The 27,597-nt window shown below is 34.5% G+C and overlaps 1 protein-coding gene across 2 annotated transcripts; it reads right to left on the reverse strand.

Annotated features, from left to right (window-relative positions):
• Positions 1-23,210: 23,210 nt before the first annotated feature.
• LOC116422337 lies at positions 23,211-27,311 on the reverse strand. Of its 2 annotated transcripts, none has more exons than XM_031959263.1 (4): positions 27,049-27,311; positions 26,558-26,691; positions 26,377-26,427; positions 23,211-25,892 (listed from the first exon to the last, which is right to left on the reverse strand). In XM_031959263.1, the coding sequence occupies exons 3-4, from the start codon at positions 26,405-26,407 to the stop codon at positions 23,245-23,247; spliced, it is 2,679 nt and encodes an 892-aa protein (XP_031815123.1). In that variant the 5' UTR covers positions 26,408-26,427; positions 26,558-26,691; positions 27,049-27,311; the 3' UTR covers positions 23,211-23,244. The 2 variants fall into 2 exon arrangements, with proteins under 2 accessions (XP_031815123.1, XP_031815122.1); XM_031959262.1 differs by having other exon boundaries at positions 23,211-25,895.
• Positions 27,312-27,597: the final 286 nt, after the last annotated feature.

The following is a 27,597-nucleotide window of genomic DNA, read 5'->3' on the forward strand; positions in this document are numbered from 1 at the left end:
ATTAAAAGCAGATATTATTATAGTTTCTATAAAGCTTTAAAGAAATTTAATATCAGATGTTTTGTTCTCCTCTGTCTACTAATATCTATACATAGATATGTACTTTACAAAATAAATTGTAATAAAAATTCCAGCACTCTGTAGATTCACAGGCATAATCATTTACTATTGAGTGAATATTAGAATGAAAATACATTGGAAAAATGGAATTCATTTCTTATAAAACAGTACAGCTAATATTTGTATGAAGTTGAATTTAAAGCAATTAGGTATTGTAACAGAGACCATTGGACTAAGAGTCAGGAGAACCTGATTTCATTTATTATTAGCTGAGTAACCCCTCAGATACTTATTATCTGTGTGACCCAAGGCAAATCACTTAATTCTCTCTTTGCTTCAGTTTTCTCAAATGTAAAATTAAGGAATTGACCTCTAAAGACTCTTCTAGAAGTAAATCTTTGATACTATAGATGATGTTTCCCTTATAACTCTCACACATTAAGAACACAGTGAATAGAAAAACACCATACAAGACTGTTACAGCCAAATAAAACTTTAATGAATAAATAAGATTACACTACAACAAGGCATTGAGTAAAATATTGTTTATTCAGCAATAGGTTTTAAAAGTTCTGTCCTAATCACCTAGAAACTTTTCATGGCATCCAACAAAAACAGTCTTTTTTAGTGAGAAGAGAACCCTTTAATTCCAGTGAAAGACTGGGTCCTAAGTCTTGTAACCCACCAATATTGCTTTCTGCCTACAATCAAAGTACCAGACAAAGATCCACACATCATACTTAAAGGAATGTTCTTACTGGGAACCTTGATACCTCTTTCCCATCCATATTATACACTGCTCTCACATCCATCTTTTAGAACTAGATACCTCAGCCTATTGCCCTGTACATTGTGACAAAGAAAAATGAACTCCAGTATGGACACATTGGTTTCCTATTACATTATCTAGATCCTCTACTCTGATAGGCAACCAAAGACCCAAACTAGATGCTAATACCTGCATCACCTGATGGAAGCATCTCATCCTGGGTTCCCCTGCCTCTCCCCCCCCCCCCATGCCCATTGCCTTATATTTCTCATTCTCAGGTCTCCAGATGGAAAACAAAAGCTTTCTGTCATTCCAAGGAAGGTGACAGCTTTTGTCAGCTGTTTGCCCAAGTTCTATAAATTATTAGAGATAAGTAACAGTTGCCACTTTAGAATAAGCCTCTATTTTCATATAAATAATCAGTCCTATGGATCTCCTTTTTTTTTTGCCTTTGGGAAGGACAATCAAAGAAAAGGGTCCCTCCTTGTCTTTAACTACTAAGAGGAATAACATATTATAAAGGTGGGGTGAAAACTACCTTTATCTATTTTAGCTCTGATAGTAGGTAACAATACATTTAAATTAATTAATAAATAGGCCTTAGATTAAATGCTAAAAGACATTGCACAAGAGTCATGTTTGGATAGACTACTGTAAAACTAATTATAATCCTACAGAGGAAAAAAGACTGAAATGGAATAGAGAATTTCTAATCATTCTTGATGAAAAGATTAAGAATTAGGGGCAGCCAGGTGGCACAGCAGATAAAGTACTATCCTGAAGTCAGGAAGACCTGAGTTCATATCTGATCTCAAACACCCTTAACACTTTCTATCTGTGTGACCCTGGGCAACTCACTTAATCCCAATTGCCTCAGGAAAAAAAAAAGATTAAGAATTAGATTATACTAGAAGGATTAGATTTAGAAATAAAAATACAAATAGCAATAGAAACCTAGAAAGGCAAGCATATAATTAATTGATTTTTATATTTTTATATTTCAATTTATATATAAAACAATTTTTTTGATTTTTAGAAATTTTTAGCTTCGAATTCTCTCTTTCCTAAGACAGCAAACAATTGGTATAGATTTTACATGTGTAGTCATGCAAAACATATTTCCATATTAGTTGTGTTCTGAAAGAGAACACAGGCAAAAAAAAAAAAAAAGGAAAGAAAAAAGAAAGTAAAAAAATAGTATGCTTTGATCTGAATTCATACTCCATCGGTTTTTTCTCTGGAGATGGATAGCATTTAAACATTTTTCTAGCTTTTTATTTTCAAAATATATGTATAGATATTCACCCTTGAAAAACCTTTTGTTCCATCTTTTTCTCCCTTTCCTTCCCTCTCCTTCTCTTAGACAGCAAGTAATCCAGTCATATATTTAATTTAAAGAGAATGTGTGAGGATAGTACATCTTAATAAGGAGATAAAAGGTGAATATGATCTGTCTAATTATAAGAGAATATGTGAAAATAAGAAATAATATCTTTTAAGAACCCTAATGCATTTAAGTGTCAGAAGGTCTGGAGATAATTTTTCCTATTTTAGTGATCTTAGGAAAAGGCAAAAATGAGAGGGACAGGAGACTATACTAGGGAAGAAAAGAGAAATAAAAAAGAGAAAATCACTACTGCATAAGTGCTTAGCTAGAGCATATAGCCATGAAGGAAGGGATAGGATGAAAATGCTCTCACTGCCATCTAAATCAGACAAAAAAATACATTTTTAAATTGTTGTTCAATTATGTACAGCTTTTCATGACACCGTTAAGGATATTATTTGCCAAGAGATTGAAGTGATTTGACATTTCTTTCTCCAGCTCATTTTCGAAATAAGGAAACCAAGGCTTGCTGGAGTTGAGAAGCTTCCCCAGGGCCACAAAGCTAGTATAACTGAGGGCAGAATTGGACTCAGGTTTTCCTGACTCTAGGCCTGCTCCTTTATCTACTATGTGCAGTTAGCAGATAAAGAAGGACTGAACACAATTATAACCCATTATCCTCTCTTCTACAAATACAAGCACAGAGATGTTGGTATAGAAATGCATTAAACTCAAGTGTGACAGAAAGATCAGGATAGATAAGGGAATGGTCATAAGAAAACACTCTCAAATATTGGTGGCAGGATTAAAAGGAAAGAAAAAAGAAAAATTTGGGATTGAGAAGTCAGGCAAGAAGAATTAAAATAAGAACATAGAAACTTTCACTTATCACAGATGCCAGGGAAATATCCTCTCTTCTACCAATTTCTTCTTATTTATAAAAGAGGAAATATGATGAAAGAGAAGGAAAAAGTACAAGAGGACAGAATGGAAAGAAGTAAACAATTAATATTCATAACCATGAACAAGAATAAGAACAACTCACCTGTAAAATGGAAGACAGCAAATTGAATTAGAAAGTAGAAGAATCTTGACAATCTTCACAAGAAACATACTTGAAACACAAATATTCACAAAGTGTAAAAATGAGGAGCAGGAGCAAAATCTATTGTACTTCAACTGAATTAAAAAAGTAGGAGTAGCAATGATGATTTCATATAAAATTACAATACATATAAATAAGATAAAAAAGGTAAGCATAAATACATTATGCTTAAAGGAACCATAGGTAGTAAATTGAAAACAATATTGAATATATATATATATATATATATATACACATGATAAATTAGCATATATACTATTTAAAAGAAAAGATAATCTAATATGAGAGAGAGGGAAAGAATAAAGTTAGGTCGTGGTGGAGAATTATAGTTTTCTTGGTCAGAATTAGATCAATGTAAAGAAGAACAAATTTAAAGACCTAAAAATAACTTTAGAAAAATTAGAAATGATAGATTTTGGCCATTACTGAATGATTATAGAGAAGAATTTACATACCTTTCGTTACACCTAGCACCTTTAGGAAACTTGTACATGCATTGGGCAATAAAGATTTTTCTGAAAAATGTAGAAAAAAGGAACTGTTAAATAAATCATTAACTGATTATAATGCAATAAAATAACATCCTAACAAAGAGTAATTGGAAACTATACATGATTCTTAATGTGACATAATAAAAACTAGTGATAAAAGAATAAATTATAAAAATAAAAAATTCACAAAGAAAATAACTAATGAAAAATTATAACAAAACATATACACTCCAACTAAAGAAAATCTGGGAGGAGAGGGTGGGAAATGCAAGTCTCTAAGTGCATTCATCAACAGAAGAGAGAAATAAGAATTTAAAAAATTGAGCATGGTATTTAAAAAGATTTGAACAAATAAAAAATTCCCAGGTAAATAACAAAGTAGACATTATAAAAATGAAAGAAGAGGTAAAAATCACAAAAAGAAAACCATTAACTTATTACATTAACTTAATTAAGTTACTAAAGAAATAGTACATAGAAATAGACATCTTTTTCTTGTTTAATTATTTTTCAGTTGTGTCCACTTCTAACTCTTTCTCAGTTTATTGTTTTTTGCAAAGATATTAGAGTGGTTTGCCATTTCCTTCTCTAGCTCATATTACAGATGAGGGAATGGAGGCAAACAAGGCTGGATGTCTTGCCCAGGATTATAAAACTAATAAATCTTTGAGGTCAGATTTCTCTTCTTGACTCAAGGACTGACATCCTATCCACTGTGCCACTTAGCTGTCCAGATAATTTTATGGAAAAAAAAGAGGAAAATCAAACTGTTCATTTAAAAAATGAAAATGCAGAACTCATAATTAAAGGAGAAAAAAGAAAATTACCAGAAATAATTTTTCCCATTTGTATTCTAGAAAAAATTATGACTTCGAGGAAAGCAATTGAATGCTCACAAAAACATAAAATATTCCAGATTAACAAAAGAAATATACTTTAAATAGTACAATTTCAGAAAAAGAAATTGAACAAACCATGAAGGAACTCCCAAAGGAAGAAAAACGAACCTTTACATCCAAATAGATTCCCAAAGAAATTCTATTAAGCATCCAGTAACAATTTAAATATTATAATAACTATTTGCAATAGTAAGAAAAGAAGGTATTCTTTCTTCCAATTTTTTTTTCTATAGTATAAATGTCATCGTGACAAATAATTCAGGAAGAAACAAAGTAGGGAAAGAAAATGATAGGACACCATGCTAAAGTAACATTGACATAATAAATTTAAATAAAATATTAGTAACTAAACTACAAAAACATAGTAGAAAGATGATATATTTTGACCAAGATGGGTTTATAGCAATAATACAGGGCTGATTTAACATAAGGAAGACTATAACAATAAATTGCATTAATAATTTGTTGTTATTGAATTGTGTTTTAGTCATGTCCAACTCTCTGTTACACCATTTGGAGTTTTCTTAGCAAAGACACTAGAGTGGTTTGCATTTCCTTTTCCAGCTCATATAACAGGTAAGGAATTGAAAGAAATAGGATAAAGTGACTTGCCTGAGGTAATCAGAGAGCTAGTAAATTTCTGAAGTTAAATTTGAACTCGGGTTCTCCTGACTCCAGAACTAGTGCTCTATCCATCCTAACAAACAATAAAAATTACATAATTATATTGATACTGAAAAGACTTTTGACAAAATCCAACACCCATTTCTAATAGAATCTTCTAATAGGATCTTTAGAAATCAGAAATAAATGGACCTATACTTGGTATAATATATACTATTTCTCTAAGAGCAAACATTTTTCAGATATGATTAGGGCTAAAACAAGTATGCCTATTATAACTACTACTGTTTAACATAGTGCTGGGAATACTAGCTATAACATAAAACAAACAAACAAAAAAAGAAATTGAGGGAATGAGCATATAAAAAAATAAAAAAATACCACTTTCTGGAAATATGATGGTGTTAACAAATCCTAAATTAATTGAAATATTGTAACTTCTGTAATGTTCAAGGATGTAGGATAAATCTACATAAATCATCAGGACGCCTATATAAAACCAACAAAACCCAACAAGAATTGTTAGAGAGATTACATTGAAAATAACTCCAGAAGGTTTTCCAGGTCATGTAACCAAGATGAATATTATATATATTTTTTATAATACTCATAACTTCTCAAAATTCTCTAAAAAGGAAATTCTGCATCAGAAATAAAACAACTTCATCTGCCTCCATCTTCTGAGAGATCAGGGATCCAAAAGAGAGTAAAATGCTCATGAACTTATGCCTAACTCGGGCTTATTTAGCACATTTACCCCCCTATCACTATGGGAGCAAAACTGCATTAAACATTCAATAAATAAACTTTCAACAAATGCAACCTGACACCACAGTCTCTTTTCCTCTTTCCAGTGCCATGGAGATCCATGCTTCAAACTAAATAAATTTACTGAGCCCTCTATAGTCTGTGCTATTGAAGCATTTTGTGCTTCAAAAGATGCAGGCAAAAAGGGCAGTATACTATCTTGGGTTTGAAATAGAACTCAGTTCCAATGTGAGATTACTCTGGTCAAGTCAAGGAGTAGGGTTAGAGTAAAAGGAAGAAAGGGGAAGGTGAATTTGAAGAGAAATAAATGAGGTGGTTGGGGAATGGATTTTAAAATATTTTTAAATTTAAATTTAATTTTTTTAAAACTGAAAAACAAATCCTCCATACATGACTATGAGTCACATTTAAAATCTCTTTCTCTGTATATAAGTTCATCATCTGCCAGTAGGTGAATGGTATATTTCCTATTCATTCTTTTGGACTCATTTCATAGCATGCTATTGGAGTAGAAAGTTGTTTTTCTCTATAATGTTATTAATATATATTCTCTTACTTTTTCTCACTTTGCATCATTTCATAAAGATTTTCCAAGTTTTCTCTGAAATTGTCCATTTAACATTTCTTATAACATAATTATATCACATTTTATTCATATGCCTCAGTTTGATTAGCCATTTCCCAATAGGAGGACATCTCTGTAAATTTCAATTTCAGGCTACTACAAAAAGCTACTATAAATATTTCTGTACTTAAAAGCTTTTCTTCCTCTTAATTTAAATTTGTTTTTAGAAGTAAAGGACTACAAGTGTTAAACATGAGTCAGAGAGCATGAACATGTTAGTAAATTTGTTAGACATAGTTCCAAATTGTTTTTTTTATTAAATTTATTTTATTCTAAACTTGAGAAATAATGCAAGTATTTCCATAACATAGTAGAATAGAAAAAAGGTAATATAAAACTGCAAATCTGTATGTACAGCTTCCTATGCTACTCCTTTAAATATATAATGATTCTAAACATGCTTCTTTTTGTCAATTCTTTCTCTGGATGCAAATAGCATCTTCTTCATAGATTACAATTGTGGTTAATTGGGGGTATTCATAATAGTTAAAATGACAATCACTCAAAGTTGTTCTTAAAACACTATTACTATTACTGTATACAGTATTCTCTTTATTTTGTGCAAGCTTTTCTATAATCAATGAATTCCTTTTTTTTTTTTTTTTTGGCACAATAGTCTTCTATCACATTTATATAACCTCTCCCCAATTTGTTCACCTCTCCCCAATTATGGATATCCTCACAATTTCTATAAATATAATTTGCTATAAATATTTTAGAACATTTAGATTCTTTTTCCCCCCTCTAATCATCTTTGGAAATAGAACTAATACTGGTCTTGCTGAGTCAAAGAGTATGGGCAACTTGATAACTCTTTGACCATAATTTCAGACTGCTCATTCAAAAATGTTTGGATCATGACAAATATGGAAATATATTTTAAAGGATTGCACATGTTTAACCTATATCAGATTACTTGCTATTTTGGGGAAGGGGGAAGGGGGGAGTAAGAGAAGAAGGGAGAAAAATGTGGAACACAAAGTCTTACAAATATGAATGAAAACTATTTTTACATGTATTGGGGAAAATAAAATACTATAGAGGGAAAAAAAAAGATTGGATCAGTTTACAATTCTACCCACAGTAAATTAATGAATGCCCCAATTTTTCCACATCCCCTCTAACATTTGTTGCTTTTACAGTTAATCATTTTAGCCAATCTGATAGGTATAAAACATTATCTCAAGCTTGTTTTCATTTGTATTGCTTTAATCAATAATGATCTAGAGAAATTTTCACATGACTGTAAATTGTTTTGATTTCTTCATTGGAAAACTGCCTGTTCATACCCTTTATCAATTGGAGAATGATTCTAATGGAGTTATTTGACTTAGAGATAATTGGATTCATAGGAGTAGATCAGATCACTAAATATAGAGACAGAAAAACAGACGAAAGCGGTGTCATAAAAGCCAAGAAAGGGGAATATCTATTGATCATTGAAGGTGTTTGAGACCTCAGAAAAAATTTTTAGACTTAAGTGTTAAAGAGATCATTAAGTAATGTTGGAGAAAGACAAGTTGCATGGAACTGAGAAGTGAGTTAGATGAGGAGATGAAAGTTGTAAGTTTAGATGACTTTTCTTAGAAATTTGGCTGTAATAAGGAAGGAAAATATAGAATAATAGATTAAAATGATGGCAGGAGCAACTGAAGGAAAAGTGGAAGAGAATGGATTATGCATGAAATAGATAAGTAGCCAGTAAATGAGAAGAATCTGAAGATGAGAAAGAAATGAAATAATAAAAAGGATCAAGCTCCAGAGAGATAGCAGAGATGAAAATCATGTTCCAGACAGAAGAAATTTTTGTCAAGAGTGTTAGAATAAAAAATTTTAGGAGTTGATCCAAGAGAATAGTGCAATGAAAGTCATGGTATAAGGGTAATCCCTTCCTCGGAGACTGGAGCAAAGGAAGAGAGAAGGGGGCATAATATAAAGAAGTCTTGATAAGTAAAGAGAAAGAACAAACTCATAGAGAATAGACTGAATTTTTGCAGTTAAAGAACAAGAAAGATCCTTTGATTACATACTTGAAAGATGATTTGAAAAATAAAAAACTTCAGAGCAGCCTCTATGGGAATTTTCAGTCATCAAAGGAAAAAAAAACCTGGATTGTCATGAGACAGTGAAGACCCAATTGAGATTAAATAACATTAATTTGTAATGGAAGCAGTGGACAGTTTTATCTATCTTCCTCTAGTGTTTTTAGCATTATGAAAATGGGAGAATTACAAACTTACAATGGATTTAATCCTGGAATTGAAGGTTAGCTTGGTATGAATGTCTAGAGACTGATGTGTCAACTTTATTGTGAAACTAAACAAGTTTGTATAGAGAAGGGGTAAAAAAAGAAAACAGAATTTGGGTTGAAGATGAAGATGACTTAGGCAAAAAGAAGGAGAATTGAAAGATAATAGTGTAGAGGAAGTACCAGTTTGTTATGGCATCCATTTATTAGGAGCAAGTGAAAATGGAAACTGCTGTCAGTCTTTTTTCCCCCTCCAAACACTAACAAATAGAATTTGGGCAAAAGGTGAATAGTTGCATTGGTAGATAGCTGATTATTGGGTCCCCATCATTTTTACTGAACTCATACTCTGTACTTGTTCCCTAACCTCACCCAATATTGTATAGGATAATATACACACAAATGATACCCACCCATGTTTTTTTATAGTTAGACCTCTTGGAAGTTATACTTAAAGAGAGCAAGGTGACATGGTTGTAGGTTTTTTCAGGTAATATGTAAAAAATGCATAGTAGATGATGCTTCTACACCTGATAACAGATCAAAGGTAAAAAGATGATTTCTGCAAAGATTTGTTACACCAAAGGTCTGGGATTGATGCCCCATTCTCTTGGATCCACTGATGGCCAAAATAAAATAGTAGGTGCTTGATGTAACTGCCATCCACCCATGTGAACACTCTATGGCAGAACAAAGTAAAGTGCTATTTTCTTTTCTTTTTTTTTATTTTTTTATTTTTGGCTTATACCCCAAAGAGATACTAAAGAAGGGATAGGGACCTGTATGTGCCAAAATGTTTGTGATAGCCCTGTTTGTAGTGGCCAGAAGCTGGAAAATGAATGGATGCCCATCAATTGGAGAATGGTTGAGCAAATTGTGGTATATGAATGTTATGAAATATTATTGTTCTGTAAGAAATGACCAGCAGGACGAATACCGAGAGGATTGGCGATACTTACATGAACTGATGCTGAGCGAAATGAGCAGAAGCAGGAGATCATTATATACCTCAACCATGACACTGTATGAGGATGTATTCTGATGGAAGTGGATTTCTTCAACAAAGAGAAGATCTAACTTAGTTTCAGTTAATCAAGGATGGACAGAAGCAGCTACACCCAAAGAAAAAACACTAGGAAATGAATGTAAACTGCTTGCATTTTTGTTCTTCTTCTCGGGTTATTTATACCTTCTAAATCCAATTCTCCCTGAGCAACAAGAGAACTGTTCGGTTCCGTACACATATATTGTATCCAAGATCTACCATAACCTATTTAACATATATAGGACTGCTTGCCATCTGGGGGAGAGGGTGGAGGGAGGGAGGGGAAAAATTGGAACAGAAGTGAGTGCAAGGGATAATGTTGTAAAAAATTACCCTGGCATGGGTTCTGTCAATAAAAAGTTATTAAAAAAATAATAAATAAATAAAATAAAATAAAATTTTTTCAACATTTAAAAAAACATTTTGAATTTTTACTTCTTATGCTTGTATTTTATTTTTATGAAGTATTTTTTTTATTTTCAAAGCATATGCATAGTTTTCAACATTCACTCTTGGAAAACTTTATGTTCCACTTTTTTTCTTCTTCCTTTCACTTCACCCTCTCCCCTAGATAGCAAAGTAAAGCAATATATATTAAACATGTGCAGTTCTTCTATACATATTTCCACAATTATCATGCTGCATAAGAAAAATCAGATAAAAAAGGAAAAAAATGAGAAAGAAAACCAAAAGCAAGCAAACAACAACAAAAAAAGTGAAAATACTATGTTGTGTTACACACTCAGTCCCCACACTCCTCTGTCTGGATGCAGATGGCTCTCTTCAAGACTACCGGGACTGGCCTGAATCACTTTGCTGTTGAAAAGAACCATGTCCATCAAAATTGTCCATCACATAATCTCCCCATGTACAATGTTCTTCTGATTCTACTCACTTCACTCAGCATCAGTTCATGTATATTCCTTTTTTTTTTTTTTTTTTTGGCACAATAGTCTTCTATCACATTTATATAACACAATTTGTTCTAATGGAGGCCAGTAGAGAAGGGGCCAGTAATACCTCCACACTATAAAAAGGGATGCTACAAAAACATTTTTGCACATGTGAATCCTTTCCCCTTTTTTATGATCTGTGAAGTACTACTTTCTTAGACATAATTATCCCCTCATTGCATTGGGTAGTGAGAGTGTGGTTTCTAGGATATAATATGCTCCAAAATCTGGGATATGATAGATTCAAAAATCTTTACATGAATGGTCTAGGACCAGAATACCTCTCTCACTATTCAAAAAATGTTATTCTACTTTCTGACCTTTGTTTCCAGTGCAGTTGTATATATTTTAGAAAAGTCTTGTTTATGCTTATACTTTGGACATGGCTAGCTAATGAATATTGTGTTCTCATGATCTGTACTCATATCTGCAAGCTATTTCTTTGCTTACATATTTAATGAGTATTTAATAGAACTGATATTTACTAATAATTAGCTTTAAACCAGTAGCACCCAGCCCATCTAATACCTTCAGTAGGCTTTCCTCATATTTTTCAAACATGTTCAAAGATCAAGACTCTCCATTACACAAGCCTAGAAGTAGGCTCAACAAGTCTCTATACTGATAGGAAGCAAGGTTGAGAATGGCACTATGCTGTCATTGACAAAGGTTCCCATTATACAAATGTACTGGATATTTTGATAGGCAGAAAGGGAACAAGTGTCTTTACTAGGAGATACAAGGATTCCAAAGATCAGAGAAGGTGAGACAGTCAGATAACATTAACCCAGACTAAAAATTCTCTTGCCACTCTTCCCAGGAGTTATAAATTATTGTTCCACCCCTCTCAGCTAGATCCTGACAGATAATGTTGGATCAGTGTTCAAGCCAGTAGTTTGTGATATGGCAGTTCCTTTTTCTCCTGGTCATCACTATATTGGTTCAGTTCCTGACATCTTCCAGTAGTTTCTTTTGGGTATCATCTTTCTTCTTCCCACACTTTCCTTGAACCCCAAGACTGATCAGAGTCAGAAGTGAAGCTTAATAATCCAGGTATTGTCTGTACTCACATAAAATCAACCTCCCTAGGGGCGGAGCCAAGATGACAGAGAAGACACATGCATCATTCTAAGCTCCCCTTCTACCCTCACTATTAATTATCAAATTCAGCCTCAGAAATAGTGCTTGACTGGTAAAATCCACGAATATTGGGAGTACAACAAATTACCAGCCAAAGATAATTTGGAAGATCACCAGATAATCTGCCTGATAAGCAGGAGCAGGCCAGAGCAGGCAGGGAGTTAAAATCAGAGGCTAGCATACTGAGTGGACAGGGGCGGGGGTGGTCTCCCCAGGTGGAGATTTTTATGGGAGGACTCTATCACAGGTTGGCTGCTGTTACACAACAGCAGAGAAGTTACACAAATGCCGAAGATAAAGTGTACACCAAAAAAAGCCAGAATTTAACAGGACCTGGCTACACCCACCCAGCACTGGAAGTGACTCAGCACGGACCACAACACAGCTATGCAGCTGCATTTTGCAGCCCGGGGCTTTTGCCTGGGGCAGTCACACTTCTGCAGTGGGGGGGGAGGGGAGGGGAAAGGTGGGAGGGGTTCTGCCTGGGGCAGCCACAATTCTGCACAACTTTTTTTTTTTTTTTTTTCCCAGGGCAGAGACACTTTTTTTTTTTTGGGGGGGGGGGGTGTCCTGCCCTGAGCAGTAGAACTTCCACAGTGTGGCCATGCTTCCCAGGGCAGAGACACTTCTGCTGTGGGGCTCTTCCCAGAGCACTTCTGCAGCTTAGTCGTTCTTTGCAGCCCGTTTGCAGGGCAGCTACTTTCCATCTATCTGTCCCTGGTCTGTAGAGGAAGCTGGTAACCTCCTTGCCCTGAAGGCAGACCCTAAGGGCTTTTAAAAAAATGAGTAAAAAAGCTAAGGAAATTCTAACCATTGATAGCTTCTATACAAAAAGAGAGCAGGTTTTCAACCTCCAGGAGAATAATAGCAGACAGTCTCCAGACAAAACCCCAAAGGGGGATGTAACCTGGTCCCCATCACACAGGCTCTCCTGGAAGAAATTATAAAAGATCTTAAAAGAGAGCTAGAAGAAAAGTGGGGAAAGAAAAGAGAAGTTCTGCAAGAGATTACAGAAAAGGCATATAACTCAATAAAAGAAAATTCTGATAAAGTGGAAAAAGAAAACAACTTCCTGAAATGTAAATTGGAAAATATAAAGACCTCCCAAGAAAATAAGACTTGTGAATTGGAAAAGATAAAGAACTCCCAGGAAAGTAGGATTTGTGAATTGGAAAAAGAAAATAACTCGGTTAAAAAAAATTAGTGAAATGGGAAAAAATTCATAGAGCAAAACAACTCATTTAAAAACTCAATTGGACATATACAAAAAGAAGTTTAAAACAGCTAATAAAGAAAATAATTCATTAAAAATCAGAACTGAACAAATAGAAATGAATGATTCATTGAGACATCAAGAATTAGTCAAGCAAAACCAAAAAAAAGAAAAAATAGAAAAAAATGTTAAATATCTACTTGGAAAAACAACAGACTGGAAAATAGATCTAGGAGGGAGAATCTGAGGATTATTGGGCTTCCTGAAAATTATAATGAAAAAAAGAGCCTAGACACTATTTTACAAGAAATCATCAAAGAGAACTGCCCAGATGTAATAGAATCAGAAGGTAAAACTGAAAGAATTCATCACCTTCTGAAAGAGACCCTAAAATAAAAACTCCAAGGAATATTGTGGCTAAATTTCAGAACTATCAGACTAAGGAAAAAATATTACAAGCAGCCCAGAAAAAACAATTCAGATATCGAGGAGCCACTATAAGGATCACTCAGGATCTAGCTACTTCCAAATTAAGGATCGAAGAGCCTGGAATCTGATATTCCAAAAGGCAAAAGAACTTGGAATGCAGCCAAGAATAAACTATCCAGTTAAGCTGAGCATTTTCTTCCAGGGAAGAAGATGGACATTTAATGAAACAGGTGAATTCCATTTGTTTCTAATGAAAAAACCAGAGCTAAAGAAACAATTTGACCTCCAACTACAGGACTCAAGAGAAGCAGAAAAAGGTAAAAAAGAATTCTTGAGAACTGTATTTCTGTTATCGTCATACATAAAAAGTGCATGTATAATTTGATTGTACTGATATAAAAAAGGAAGTAGAAGTAAAAAGGGGATGGTATCAGAAAAAGGGAAAAGGGGAGATAAAAAGAGAGAAACTACATCCCATGAAGAGACAAAGGAAACCTATCATATCTGAGGGAATTTAGAGAGGGGGAGGAACATTGTGTGAATCTTACTCTCATCAGATTTGGCTCAAAGAGAAAATAATTGACATATTTGTTTTACAGAGAAACTTCTTTCCCCTCATTAAAAAGTGGAAGAGGAAAAGGGAAAAGGAAAAGAGTAATAAGGGACAGGTATAAGAAAAGGGAAGGACCTCAAAGGGAATGGGAGGGATTCTAAAGAGGGAGAGCTGCATGAGGCAAGTGGTGGCCCTAAGTTTAATACTGGGAAGAGGGGTAATGGGGAGTAAGAAAAAGAAAAGCATAATCTGGGGATAATAAGATGGCAAGAAACACAGAATTAGTCATTTTAATCATAAATGTGAATGGACGAACTCTCCCATAAAGCAGAGGTGGATAGCAGACTGGATCAAAAACCAGAACCTTACAATATATTATTTACAGGAAACACATTTAAAGCAAGGAGATACATACTCCCTGGAGCAGAATCTATTATGCTTCAGGTGAAGTCAAAAAAGCAGGAGTAGCCATCCTTATCTCAGATCAAGCAAAAGCAAAAATTGATCTAATTAAAAGAGATAAGGAAGGAAACTATATCTTGCTAAAGGGTAACATAGACAATAAAGCAATATCAATACTAAACATATATGCACCAAGTGGTATAGCATCTAATTTCCTAAAGGAGAAGTTAAGAGAGTTGCAAAAAGAAATAGATAGCAAAACTATGATAGTGGGAGATCTCAACCTTGCACTCTCAGAATTAGATATATCAAACCACAAAAGAAATAAGAAAGAAGTTAAAGAGGTAAATAGAATATTAGAAAAGTAAGGTATGATAGATCTTTGGAGAAAACTGAATGGAGACAGAAAAGAGTACACATTCTTCTCAGCAGTTCATGGAACCTATACAAAAATTGACCATATATTAGGAGAACATAAAGACCTCAAAATTAAATGCAGAAAGGCAGAAATAGTAAATGCTTTATTTTCAGATCACAATGCAATAAAAACTACATTCATCAAAAAGCTAGGGGTAAATAGACCAAAAAGTAATTGGAAACTAAATAATCTCATCCTAAAGAATGAATGGTTGGAACAGCAAATCATAGACACAATTAATAATTTCGCCCAAGAGAATGACAACAATGAGACAACATAACAAAATTTGTGGGATGCAGCCAAAGCAGTAATAAGGGAAAATTTTATATCTTTAAAGGCTTACTTGAATAAATAAAGGGAAGATCCATGAATTGGGCTTACAACTTAAAAAAGCTAGAAAAAAAGCAAATTAAAAATCCCCAATCAAATACTAAATTTGAAATTCTAAAATTAAAGAAGAAACTGGTACAATTAAAAGTAAAAATCTGGAGTGAAACAAGGTTGCCCACTATCACCGTTACTATTTAATATTGTATTAGAAATGCTAGCTATAGCAATAAGAGCTGAGAAAGAGATTAAAGGAATAAGAATAGGCAATGAGGAAACCAAATTATCACTCTTTGCCGATGACATGATGGTATACTTAGAGAACCCCAGAGATTCTGCTAAAAAGTTACTAGAAATAATCCACAACTTTAGCAAAGTTGCTGGTTATAAAATAAACCCACATAAGTCATCAGCATTCTTATATATCACTAACAAAATCCAACAGTCAGAGTTACAAAGAGAAATTCCATTTAAAGTAACTACTGATAATATAAAATATTTAGGAATCTATCTGCCAAGGGAAAATCAGAAACTTTATGAGCAAAATTACAGACCACTTTTCACACAAATTAAGTCTGATCTAACCAATTGGAAAAATATTAAATGCTCTTGGATAGGGCGAGCAAATATAATAAAGATGACAATATTACCTAAACTAATCTATTTATTTAGCGCTATACCAATCAGACTCCCAAAAAACTATTTTAATGACCTAGAAAAAATAACAACAAAGTTCATATGGAAAAACAAAAGGTCAAGAATTTCAAGGGAATTAATGAAAAAAAAATCAAATGATGGTGGCTTAGCTGTACCAGATCTAAAATTATATTATAGAGCAGCAGTTACCAAAACTATTTGGTATTGGCTAAGGAATAGATTAGTTGATCAGTGGAATAGATTAGGTTCAAGGGATAAAACAGTCAACAAATATAGCAACCTAGTCTTTGACAAACCCAAAGATCCCAGCTTTTGGGATAAGAACTTACTGTTTGATAAAAATTGCTGGGAAAATTGGAAACTAATATGGCAGAAACTAGGCATTGATCCATACTTAACGCCGTACACCAAGATAAGGTCAAAATGGGTTCATGACCTAGGCATAAAGAATGAAATTATTAATAAATTAGAGGAACATAGGATAGTTTACCTCTCAGACCTGTGGAAGGGGAAGGTCTTTATGACCAAAGCAGAACTAGAGATCATTACTGATCACAAAATAGAAAATTTCGATTATACCAAACTGAAAAGTTTTTGTACAAACAAAACTAATGCAGACAAGATTAGAAGGGAAGCAATAAACTGGGAAAATATTTTTACAGTCAAAGGTTCTGATAAAGGCCTCATTTCCAAAATATATAGAGAATTAACTCTAATTTATAAAAAATCAAGCCATTCTCCAATTGAAAAATGGTCAAAGGATATGAACAGACAATTCTCAGATGAAGAAATTGAAACTATTTCTAGTCATATGAAAAGATGCTCCAAGTCATTATTAATCAGAGAAATGCAAATTAAGACAACTCTAAGATACCACTACACACCTGTCAGATTGGCTAAGATGACAGGAAAAAATAATGATGATTGTTGGAGGGGATGTGGGAAAACTGGGACATTGATGCATTGTTGGTGGAGTTGTGAACGAATCCAACCATTTTGGAGAGTAGTTTGGAACTATGCTCAAAAAGTTATCAAACTGTGCATACCCTTTGATCCAGCAGTGTTACTACTGGGATTATATCCCAAAGAGATTATAAAGAAGGGAAAGGGACCTGTATGTGCACGAATGTTTGTGGCAGCCCTTTTTGTAGTGGCTAGAAACTGGAAACTGAATGGATGTCCATCAGTTGGAGAATGGCTGAATAAATTGTGGTATATGAATATTATGGAATATTACTGTTCTGTAAGAAATGACCAACAGGATGATTTCAGAAAGGCCTGGAGAGACTTACACGAACTGATGCTGAGTGAAATGAGCAGGACCAGGAGATCATTATATACTTCAACAACAATACTATATGATGACCAGTTCTGATGGACCAGGCCATCCTCAGCAACGAGATCAACCAAATCATTTCTAATGGAGCAGTAATGAACTGAACTAGCTATGCCCAGAAAAAGAACTCTGGGAGTGACTAAAAACCATTACATTGAATTCCCAATCCCTATATTTATGCACACCTGCATTTTTGATTTCCTTCACAAGCTAATTGTACAATATTTCAGAGTCTGATTCTTTTTGTACAGCAAAATAACGTTTTGGTCATGTATACTTATTGTGTATCTAATTTATATTTTAATATATTTAACATCTACTGGTCATCCTGCCATCTAGGGGAGGGGGTGGGGGGGTAAGAGGTGAAAAATTGGAACAAGAGGTTTGGCAATTGTTAATGCTGTAAAGTTACCCATGTATATATCCTGTAAATAAAAGGCTATTAAATAAAAAAAAAAAAAATTAAAAGTAAAAAAAAAAAACTATTGAATTAATAAATAAAACTAAAAGTTGGTTTTATAAAAAAAACAATAAAATAGATAAATCTTTGGTAAATCTGATTAGAAAAAGGAAAGAAGAAAATCAAATTGTTAGTCTTAAAAATGAAAAGGGAGAACTTTACACCAATGAAGAGGAAATTAGCGCAATAATTAGGAATTACTTTGTCCAGCTTTATGCCAATAAATTTAATAACCTAAGTGAAATGGATGACTACCTTCAAAAATATAGGCTTCCCAGATTAACAGAGGAGGAAATAAATTGCTTAAATAGTCCCATTTTAGAAAAAGAAATAGAAAAAAACTATTAATCAACTCCCTAAGAAAAGATCCCCAGGACCAGATGGATTTACATATGAATTCTACCAAACATTTAAAGAACAATTAACTCCAATGTTATATAACCTATTTGAAAAAATAGGGAATGAGGGAGTCCTACCAAATTCCTTTTATGACACAGACATGTTATTCATACCTAAACCAGGTAGGTTGAAAACAGAGGAAGAAAATTATAGACCAATCTCTCTAATGAATATTGATGCTAAAATCTTAAATAAAATATTAGCAAAAAGATTACAGAAAATCATCCCCAGTATAATACACCATGACCAAGTAGGATTTATACCAGGAATGCAGGGCTGGTTCAATATTAGGAAAACTATTAGCATAATTGACTATATCAATAACCAAATTAATAAAAACCATATAATCATTTCAATAGATGCAGAAAAGGCATTTGATAAAATCCAACATCCATTCCTATTAAAAACACTTGAGAGTATAGGAATAAATAGACTTTTCCTTAAAATAATCAGTAGCATCTATTTAAAACCACCACTAAGTATCATATGTAATAGGGATAAACTGGAACCATTCCCAATAACTCAGGAGTGAAACAAGGTTGCCCACTATCACCATTACTATTCAATATTGTATTAGAAATGCTAGCTTCAGCAATAAAAGTGGAGAAAGAGATTAAAGGAATTAGAGTAGGTAATGAGGAAACCAAATTATCACTCTTTGCAGATGATATGATGGTATACTTAGAGAACCCCAGAGATTCTACTAAAAAGCTATTAGAAGTAATCTACACCTTTAGCAACGTTTCAGGATACAAAATAAATCCACATAAGTCATCAGCATTCTTATGTATCACTAACAAAATCCATCAGTTAGAGTTACAAAGAGAAATGCCATTTAAAGTAACTGCTGATAGTACAAAATATTTGGGAATGTATCTGCCAAGGGAAAGTCAGGAACTATATGAGCAAAACTACAAAAACCTTTCCACACAAATAAAGCCTGATCTAACCAAATGGAAAAATTATAAGTGCTCTTGGATAGGTTGAGCAAATATAATAAAAATGACAATACTACCTAAACTAATCTATTTATTTAGTGCTATACCAGTCAGACTCCCAAAAAACTATTTTAATGACCTAAAAAAAGTAACAAAATTCATCTGGAAGAACCAAAGGTCAAGACTTTCAAAGGAACTAATGAAAAAAAAGTCAAATGAAGGTGGCCTAGCTGTACCAGATCTAAAACTATATTATAAAGCAGTGGTTACCAAAATCATTTGGTATTGGCTAGGAAATAGACTAGTTGATCAGTGGAACAGGTTAGGTTCACAAGACAAAATAGTCAATAACTTTAATAATCTAGTGTTTGACAAACCCAAAGACCCCAGCTTTTGGGATAAGAATTCACTGTTTGACAAAAACTGCTGGGAAAATTGGAAATTAGTATGGCAGAAACTAGGCATTGACCCACACTTAACACCGTACACCAAGATAAGATCAAAATGGGTTCATGATCTAGGCATAAAGAATGAGATTATAAATAAATTAGAAGAACATAGGATAGTTTACCTCTCACACCTGTGGAGGAGGAGGAAGGAATTTGTGACCAAAGAACTAGAGATCATTATTGATCACAAAATAGAAAATTTTGATTATATCAAATTGAAAAGCTTTTGTACAAACGAAACTGATGCAGACAATATTAGAAGGGAAACAAACTGGGAAAACATTTTTACAGTTAAACGTTCTGATAAAGGCCTCATTTCCAAAATATATAGGGAATTGACTCTAATTTAAAAGAAATCAAGCCATTCTCCATTTGGTCAAAAGATATGAACAGACAATTTTCAGATGAAGAAATTGAAACTATTTCTAGCCATATGAAAAGATGCTCCAAGTCACTATTAATCAGAGAAATGTAAATTAAAACAACTCTGAGATACCACTACACACCTCTCAGATTGGCTAGGATGACAGGAAAAGATATGCTGAATGTGGGAGGGGATGTGGGAAAACTGGGACACTGATACATTGTTAGTAGAATTGTGAATACATCCAGCCATTCTGGAGAGCAATTTGGAACTATGTTCAAAAAGTGATCAAACTGTGCATACCCTTTGATCCAGTAGTGTTACTACTGGGCTTATATCCCAAAGAGATCTTAAAGAAGGGAAAGGGACCCATATGTACAAAAGTGGCAGCCCTTTTTGTAGTGGCTAGACACTAGAAACTGAATGGATTTCCATCAGTTGGAGAATGGCTGAATAAAATGTGGTACATAGATATTATGGAATATTATTGTTCTGTAAGAAATGACCAGCAGGATGATTTTAGAAAGACCTGGAGAGACTTACACGAACTGATGCTGAGTGAAATGAGCAGGATCAGGAGATCATTATATACTTCAACAATACTATATGATGATCAATTCTGATGGATATGGCCCTCTTCAACAATGAGAGGAACCAAATCAGTTCCATTTGTTCAATAATGAATAGAACCAGCTATACCCAGCAAAAGAACTCTGGGAAATGAGTGTGAACCATTACATAGCATTTCCAATCCCTCTGTTTTTGTCTACCTGCATTTTTGATTTCCTTCACAGGTTAATTTTACATTATTTCAAAGTCTGATTCTTCTTGTGCAGCAAAATAACTGTATGGATGTGTATACATACATTGTGTTTAACATATACTTTAACATGTTTAACATGTATTGGTCTACCTGCCATCTGGGGGAGGAAATGGGGGGAAGGAAGGGAAAAGTTGGAACAGAAGGTTTTTGCAAGGGTCAGTACTGAAAAATTACCCATACATATATCTTGTAAATAAAAAGCTATACTAAAAAAATAAAAATTTAAAAAGAAAGAAAGAAATAAAGAAAATCAACCTCCCAACTCCCCCGCAAATCCTTATGGATATTGCTAAAAATAGAATATATTTCTATCAGTTGACCTATACCACCCACTTGAGAGATAAAGTCCCTCCTTCTTTCATTCAGGACAGAATCTCACCTCAAACTTAGAAAAATTGAGGCTAATCTTCATGAGTCCCCTTTTCTCTCCAATTCTGCATATCAATTGATCTCAGTTACTTTCTCTACTTCTTGGTTCCTCTCTTAGAGGAAGAAGTATCTCTCCTCAGTATTAAGGCCAGTCCCTTTAATTATTACCTGATCCCATCCTTCTCCCCTACCTCCCTTCCTGGGGAGTTTGGATGGTGCTCATATTCATCCATTACTAGCAATCACTCCTCCTCTACTGGCACTTAATTCTCCTGTCCACAAAAAATGTCTTTTTACTTAATTCCACCATCTTCTCAAGATAGTGTTCTATATTTCTCTCCCTTTTCATGACTGATAATTTAAAAAAAAAAAAAAGCTTTGTTCATTTATTTCCACTTTCTTTCTTTTCAGTTCCTTATATTCTAGCATTCAGTGGTAACCAATTTCTCTGAAATTATTAACAGTATCTTTGTTGTGTATTTCAATAGATTGTCTCACATCTTTTTTGACTTCTGCAGCTTTTGACACATAATCAATCCATCCTTCTATATATCGTGGGATCTCTTGGCTCTGCTATGTCCTGGTTCTCATCACTCCTGTCAGATTTATCCTCCATTTCATTTCAGGATTATCATTCATGTCACTCTTATCTTCTCTTTATATACTCTAGATGATCTATCATCAACTCCTATAGGTTCAACTGTTAACTTTATGCAAACAACTTTATATCCTTGACCTTTCTCTTGAGCTCTAGTGTACCATCCTCTCTGCCTGATAAATATCTCAAGTTACATATGTCTAAAAGAGAACTTGTTATCTTTATCCCTAAACCCTTCTAATTCTCTTATTATTTATATTTGAAGAATCTTTATCCTTCTGGTCACCAGGTTCACAACTTAAAAACTTTCACCTTCTCTGTAGTTACACCACAACTATTTTACTTCAAGTTCTCATTGTCTCTCACTTAGTCATTAACTTTCTAATTGTTCTCCCATCCTAAAGTCTTGTTCCTCTTCAACTCATACTACATAGAGTTAGCTTGCTAATTCTGTTATTTATATTCTAGGATGAAATGTAAATTCCTCTGATATTTTATGCTTCTAATATGACTCCAAAACATTTTTTGCCCAAACAGATTACATATTACTTATCTTCATGCACTCTGTATTTCAGCTAAATTACTCTACTTGCTTGTACTCATATGAGATATTCCATCTACTATCTTCATGCATTTGCACAGACTATAATTTTGTCTGCAAAACTCTCTGACCTTACCTCTGCCTTTTAGAACTCACAAATCCCTTCTATGTTTTATTCAATTGTCATTTTTCCCAAGAAACTTTCCCTGATTCCCCTAATTATGAGTATTCAAAATTTTTTCTAATATATTTTATATTTATTTATGTGTGCTTATTGTTTCCCTTCAGTAGAATGTAAGAGCTCCTTGAAGACAAGACTATTTCATTTCTGCCTTTGCATTCCCAGATGCTAATTAATGCCTGGTACATTGTAGATGCTTAATAAATGTTAATTTAATTGAATATTGACTATAAAAAAGGAAGGAGAATCACACACATGATATATACATTGTATTTTTTGAAAATTAAGGTGTAGATGTAGAAAAAAAAAGTAAGATTTCCTTCCTATTCTATGAAATATTATTACATCTGTAAGTCTAGAGGATAAAAAATGTTGAAAAAGGGAATGAGATATCATAGAATTCTTGGAATAGGACATAGTTTAAATATAGACAGTATGGTACAGTGACTCTAGAATCTGAGGAACTGTATTCAAATTATGCCTATCATCATACCTGTATGATGTTGGGCAGGTCTCTTAACCGGAATTGACTTCAACTTCCTCATCCTTAAAAGGAAAAGGGGTTGGACTAGCTGACCTTTGAAATCCCTTCCAGTTTTAGATCTGTGATCCATCCTGAACTCATAAAAAATCAGGCTCAATGGCTGAATATAAACAATAACATGTGAGACACACAAACACATTTTTGAATGTATACAGGGGATCAATCGCTTTGAAGAGAATTATGGTCTTTTTAATATGCTCTTCTCTTTCTTTGAAATTTCTCTAATAGAGATTTAAATACTCCCCCAGAACATCTTGCCTTTTCTTCTCTGATGGCATTTCTCAGTTCAAACACTTTCCCTAGGAATGTCTGCTGACTTCTAGATGCTTGTCTCCCAGTTAAGTAATGATCTTTGCCATATTTGTAGTCAAGCCAGGGGGTCACTGAAGCCTTCCAGTGATCAACGGGTGATTCAAATGGAGTAGTGGTTAAGTAGGAAGGTGATGGAAAAGGACGCAATGGCTTTGATGGGCCAGGCACATCATAATGGGGCAAAGTTAGGCAAAATGTGGAGGAAGGCTGTTTAGGAATTTTAAGAGCAAATTTAATACCTATCTTCACCTTAGAACTAGGAATAGGTATTGGAGTGGCCACTAATTGTGCTCTACAACGATATTTCATTTCATTAATATGGAAACAGCCATGTGGGATCCAGGAGGCACAAAGTAAACAAATATTATAATTTGATGATAAGCTCTGGCCATTCTGAGAAGTAGAGAATCTTTTTATTTGCTGTAGAAGAATCTTTTGCATGTCATTTTTAATTTTCTCGTGGGGGATAGAAAGGACGATCTTGTTAACAATTCTGTCAGGAATAGATCCACCTTCAACAGTATATGGTTTGATATATCTGAAACACCATGGAGACTTTAGTTTTTGTATTGCATTGGTGTGGTAATAGGCATTGGGCAAAGATTCAACCCCATCCTCATTAAATGAGTACTTTAGACCCTGATCAGGTATAACTGGAAATCTGGAGTTTGCTAGAGTCTTCTCAGGTTGGGCATGACCTATTTTAGTTGTAGCTTCAAGTTCAACATAGGAAGGTTTGTAATCTAAATTAGGGTCTGATAGAGATGTAGCTTGAGTTTTAAGATTCACTGGATCTTTTCCTAAATGGTGTCTACCCAGAGGAGATATAGCTTTGGGGGTTATTTTAACTCCTGACAAATGGTCATGGCCTAATTGAGCCTCAGTCTTATATCCATGGCTAATTAGAGTTGTGGTCCCTTGGTAAGGATCGGATGTAACCTCCAGCTGATGGTCTTGGGCTGATAAAGTCTGGTCCTGTTGTTCTGGGGCCAGTGGAATTTCACCCCAGTGTTTGCGTCTTGATTCATATTTGGCCTGTTCATAACAGCTCTTGTGAAGTTCAACTTGTTGGTCTAATTTCAGTTTAGTTTTTACTCTTTCTTTTATAGGTGGTAAAGGGTAGGCTTGCTGATTAGTCTCCATAAAAGTCTCTTCTTGGTATCTCAAGGCACTTGAAGAATTGATCCTATAATCTTGGTTCAAATGAGGTGTAATTTCAACACATTCTTCTTGGTTTACAGCATTCTCAGCTTTGAGATTGGGATCTTGCAGAGTTGAAGTAAGTTGGTCAGGGTCAAATGCAAACTGGTTGGAGCATAGTGGAAACAAAACTGATTTTACTGAGTCTGATGATGAAACTATCATCTTTGGGTTATAATCGTGTCTAGTTTCAACTTGATGCTCAGGATCTATATAAAATACAGCATCTTGCTCAGAATTTGACAAAGATGTAGATGTCTCCTCAACCTCATAATCAGCATCCTGTAGGGACAATTCAGGGAGAGATGAAGGTTCAGATGAAGGTATATAGGAAGGTTGATTACACTGGCTAAGGACAGACAGATGGTCAGGGTCTGTTGGCTCAGCCCTAGTCATTTCTGAGTTATTGGATTCTGTGCATTGTATGACCACTGTTGTGGAATCATACATGGGACATGGTGGTGGAACAGCTGTATCCTTTGCCCAGTGTTTAGGACTTGACAATGGCTTAACTCTGGTCTTGAGACTACACGTTGTTCTTGGTAAGGGTTGAACTTTAAGCTGGTGATTTTGGCACTGTGAAAGGGGAGACTTAGTCTTTTGGTAGACTGTTAGGCTCTTTGAAGCTTTAGTAGGATGACTATGGCATGGTAATTGTAGAGCTGCCGTCTTAGTTTCAAATTTGGAATACGGGGAAGATACAGGTATGGCCCTCTTCTTATAATCCAGATTTATTCTAGTATTGTTCTGACCATCAGGATGTGATGGATTCTTGAGCCGCAGGCCACGATTTAAGGAGGCCTCAGTCTGTTGGTTAGAATGTTGTTGACTATTACATAGATTATTTGGGGTCAGTGGAACCTTTGGGAGTTTTTCGGCGTGAGATGGCTCAGCTGAAGTGTCTGGATCATGAACAAAATTTCGCCGATGTTTGAGGTTAGTTAAAGACAGAGAAGCTGTAGTGTCTTTGTGGTGAGCATGTTTTAGGGGTGAAATTGTGGTTCTGTGTAAGGTTTTGGGAAGTGATGGTTTGGCTGTGGCAGAGTGATCAAGTTGTGGTAATGACACAGTCATGTCCCGGTGCTCAGCTGGCGGTGATAATGTATCTCTGGTCTGAGGTTTGAGGTTTGAAGAATATGTAGCTGTGGTCGTTTGCTCAGGTTGGGGAAAGAACTTGCTTTTGACATTATGGTTGACACAAGGCATCAGTGTAAGCTCGGAATGGGGATCTTCTTCCTTTATTGATTCAGTCTGGTATGGAGGCCGTGGTGACATCACCTTATTAGAATGGGGATGAAGGCCTTTTCGAGGTGGCTGGACTTGGCCTGCTGATGAAGAGACTATTTGAGCAATAGAAAGGACATATTCCCTAATCTTGTGAAGGGCAACTGTGGAAGGCCCGGGAGAAACCTAAGAATAATGGATGATATTTCTGCAAGAATTTATTGTTTTCACATTATTTTACATATATTATCTCACCAGATTCTTATAGGTATGGTAGCATTATTATCACCATTTGTCAGATGAAAAAAACAAAAACAAAAACAAAGATTGATGCTCTGGGAGACTATGACTGCCCCAGGGTCACATAACTAGGAAGTGGCAAAACTGGGACCCAAACTCAGGACTTCAGATTCTTAGACAAGTGCTTTTTCCCACTGCTTCCAAGGTCCACCTAAATTAAGACCATGATCAGATGAAAGGAGCCACAATGAATAGAGGGTCCATGAAATTCACAAGAATATAGACTGAGAACAAGGGAAAATATAAAGGGGGACCATTTGAAATGGCAGAAAGTATAGCTCTCACCATTTAGTAATGTTGACTTTCTTCTTTCCATTGGTCTGCTGGAGATTTTTCCTTAACAACAACAAAATATACATATGTATATACACATAAAAACATATATGTGCATACTTATATGTATTTTTACCCCCCAAAAAATGATCAGGTTGGCCTAATGGCAACTTGATTAAATGACCATCCTTACTTTCTCATGCTGACTGGATGACTTTTCCTTTTTCTTCCTTTATCTAGTTTTCCTCAAAATTATCCTTCTTAAAGTCCTTTGGCTTCCCAAATTCTATGCTTTCTTTGTAGGTATCAATTCAGCAGTCCTCTGGCCTAGGTTTGCATAGGAAACAATAAGATGAAAGAAACTTTTTTTCCATATTTAGGAAATTAGAATCTGTGAATATTTATTGCTGGGAAAACTTAAGCATTGCCTTTCCCAATTAGGCCTCTCCCACCCCCAACAAAAAATTCTTTGACCTCTAGCTCTTTTTTTCTGCCTTTTTGGTAACAATTGGGGAAAATGTTCTATAACATTTTCCCCAGGACTAATCAATCATTCAGTCAAAAAAGCATCTATTAAGCATCTCAGGTTGGTGCTAAATGCTGGATCCTTTAGATAACAAAAGGACCCTCCCAACCCACCTCTCCCCACATCTTTCACAGCCTTGTTCTCAATATATATCTCACCAGTAAAAGTTTCAGGAAGAGAAGAAAACAGGGTCTTTCAAATGCTGGATGGGGAGCTTGGATCAATCCAGTTTTAGATTCCAAGTTTACTTGTTTTTTATATGTTTCTCCAAAGGGAAAGCTATTGGACTGAATCCCTAATAAAAACAACTAGGAAAAGTATTCAACCTGTTCTGATAAACCACAATGTCGATGGAAAGGACTATATATTGAAAAGTAGAGAAAAATAGACATGTTTCCTCAGACATCTATATAAAGAGTAAGCCTTTAGTCCCTTTGCTCAGGTAGGGACTTTGATGCACTCTGACATCATAGAGAAAACATAGGTCCATTGTCTACCTATAGTCACAGTTTCCTCACATGAGGGGAACAATAAATCCATATGGAGATCAATTAAGAAGTTATTGATTGGAACAGAGGCAGTCCTAAATATCTTGCAGCTATATCATTTCATGAATTCCTTGACTTTTTCTGTGAGAAGCTAAGGAAAACAAAGTGTGTCTGATCCAAGGACAATGGATGGTTACGAGCAGAGATTCTAATTGGGAA

The sequence above is a fragment of the Sarcophilus harrisii genome, chromosome 3 (assembly GCF_902635505.1).
Source record: "Sarcophilus harrisii chromosome 3, mSarHar1.11, whole genome shotgun sequence".
NCBI lineage: Eukaryota > Metazoa > Chordata > Mammalia > Dasyuromorphia > Dasyuridae > Sarcophilus > Sarcophilus harrisii.

Coding starts and splice junctions, on each gene's coding strand:
- LOC116422337 (XM_031959262.1), bottom strand. CDS start 26,407: ATGGAAAGAAGAAAGTCAACATTACTAAATG. Junction 25,896..26,376: donor AAAGTCAACATTACTAAATG/GTGAGAGCTATA, acceptor TCTCTTCATCAG/CAGGCCAAGTCCAGCCACCT.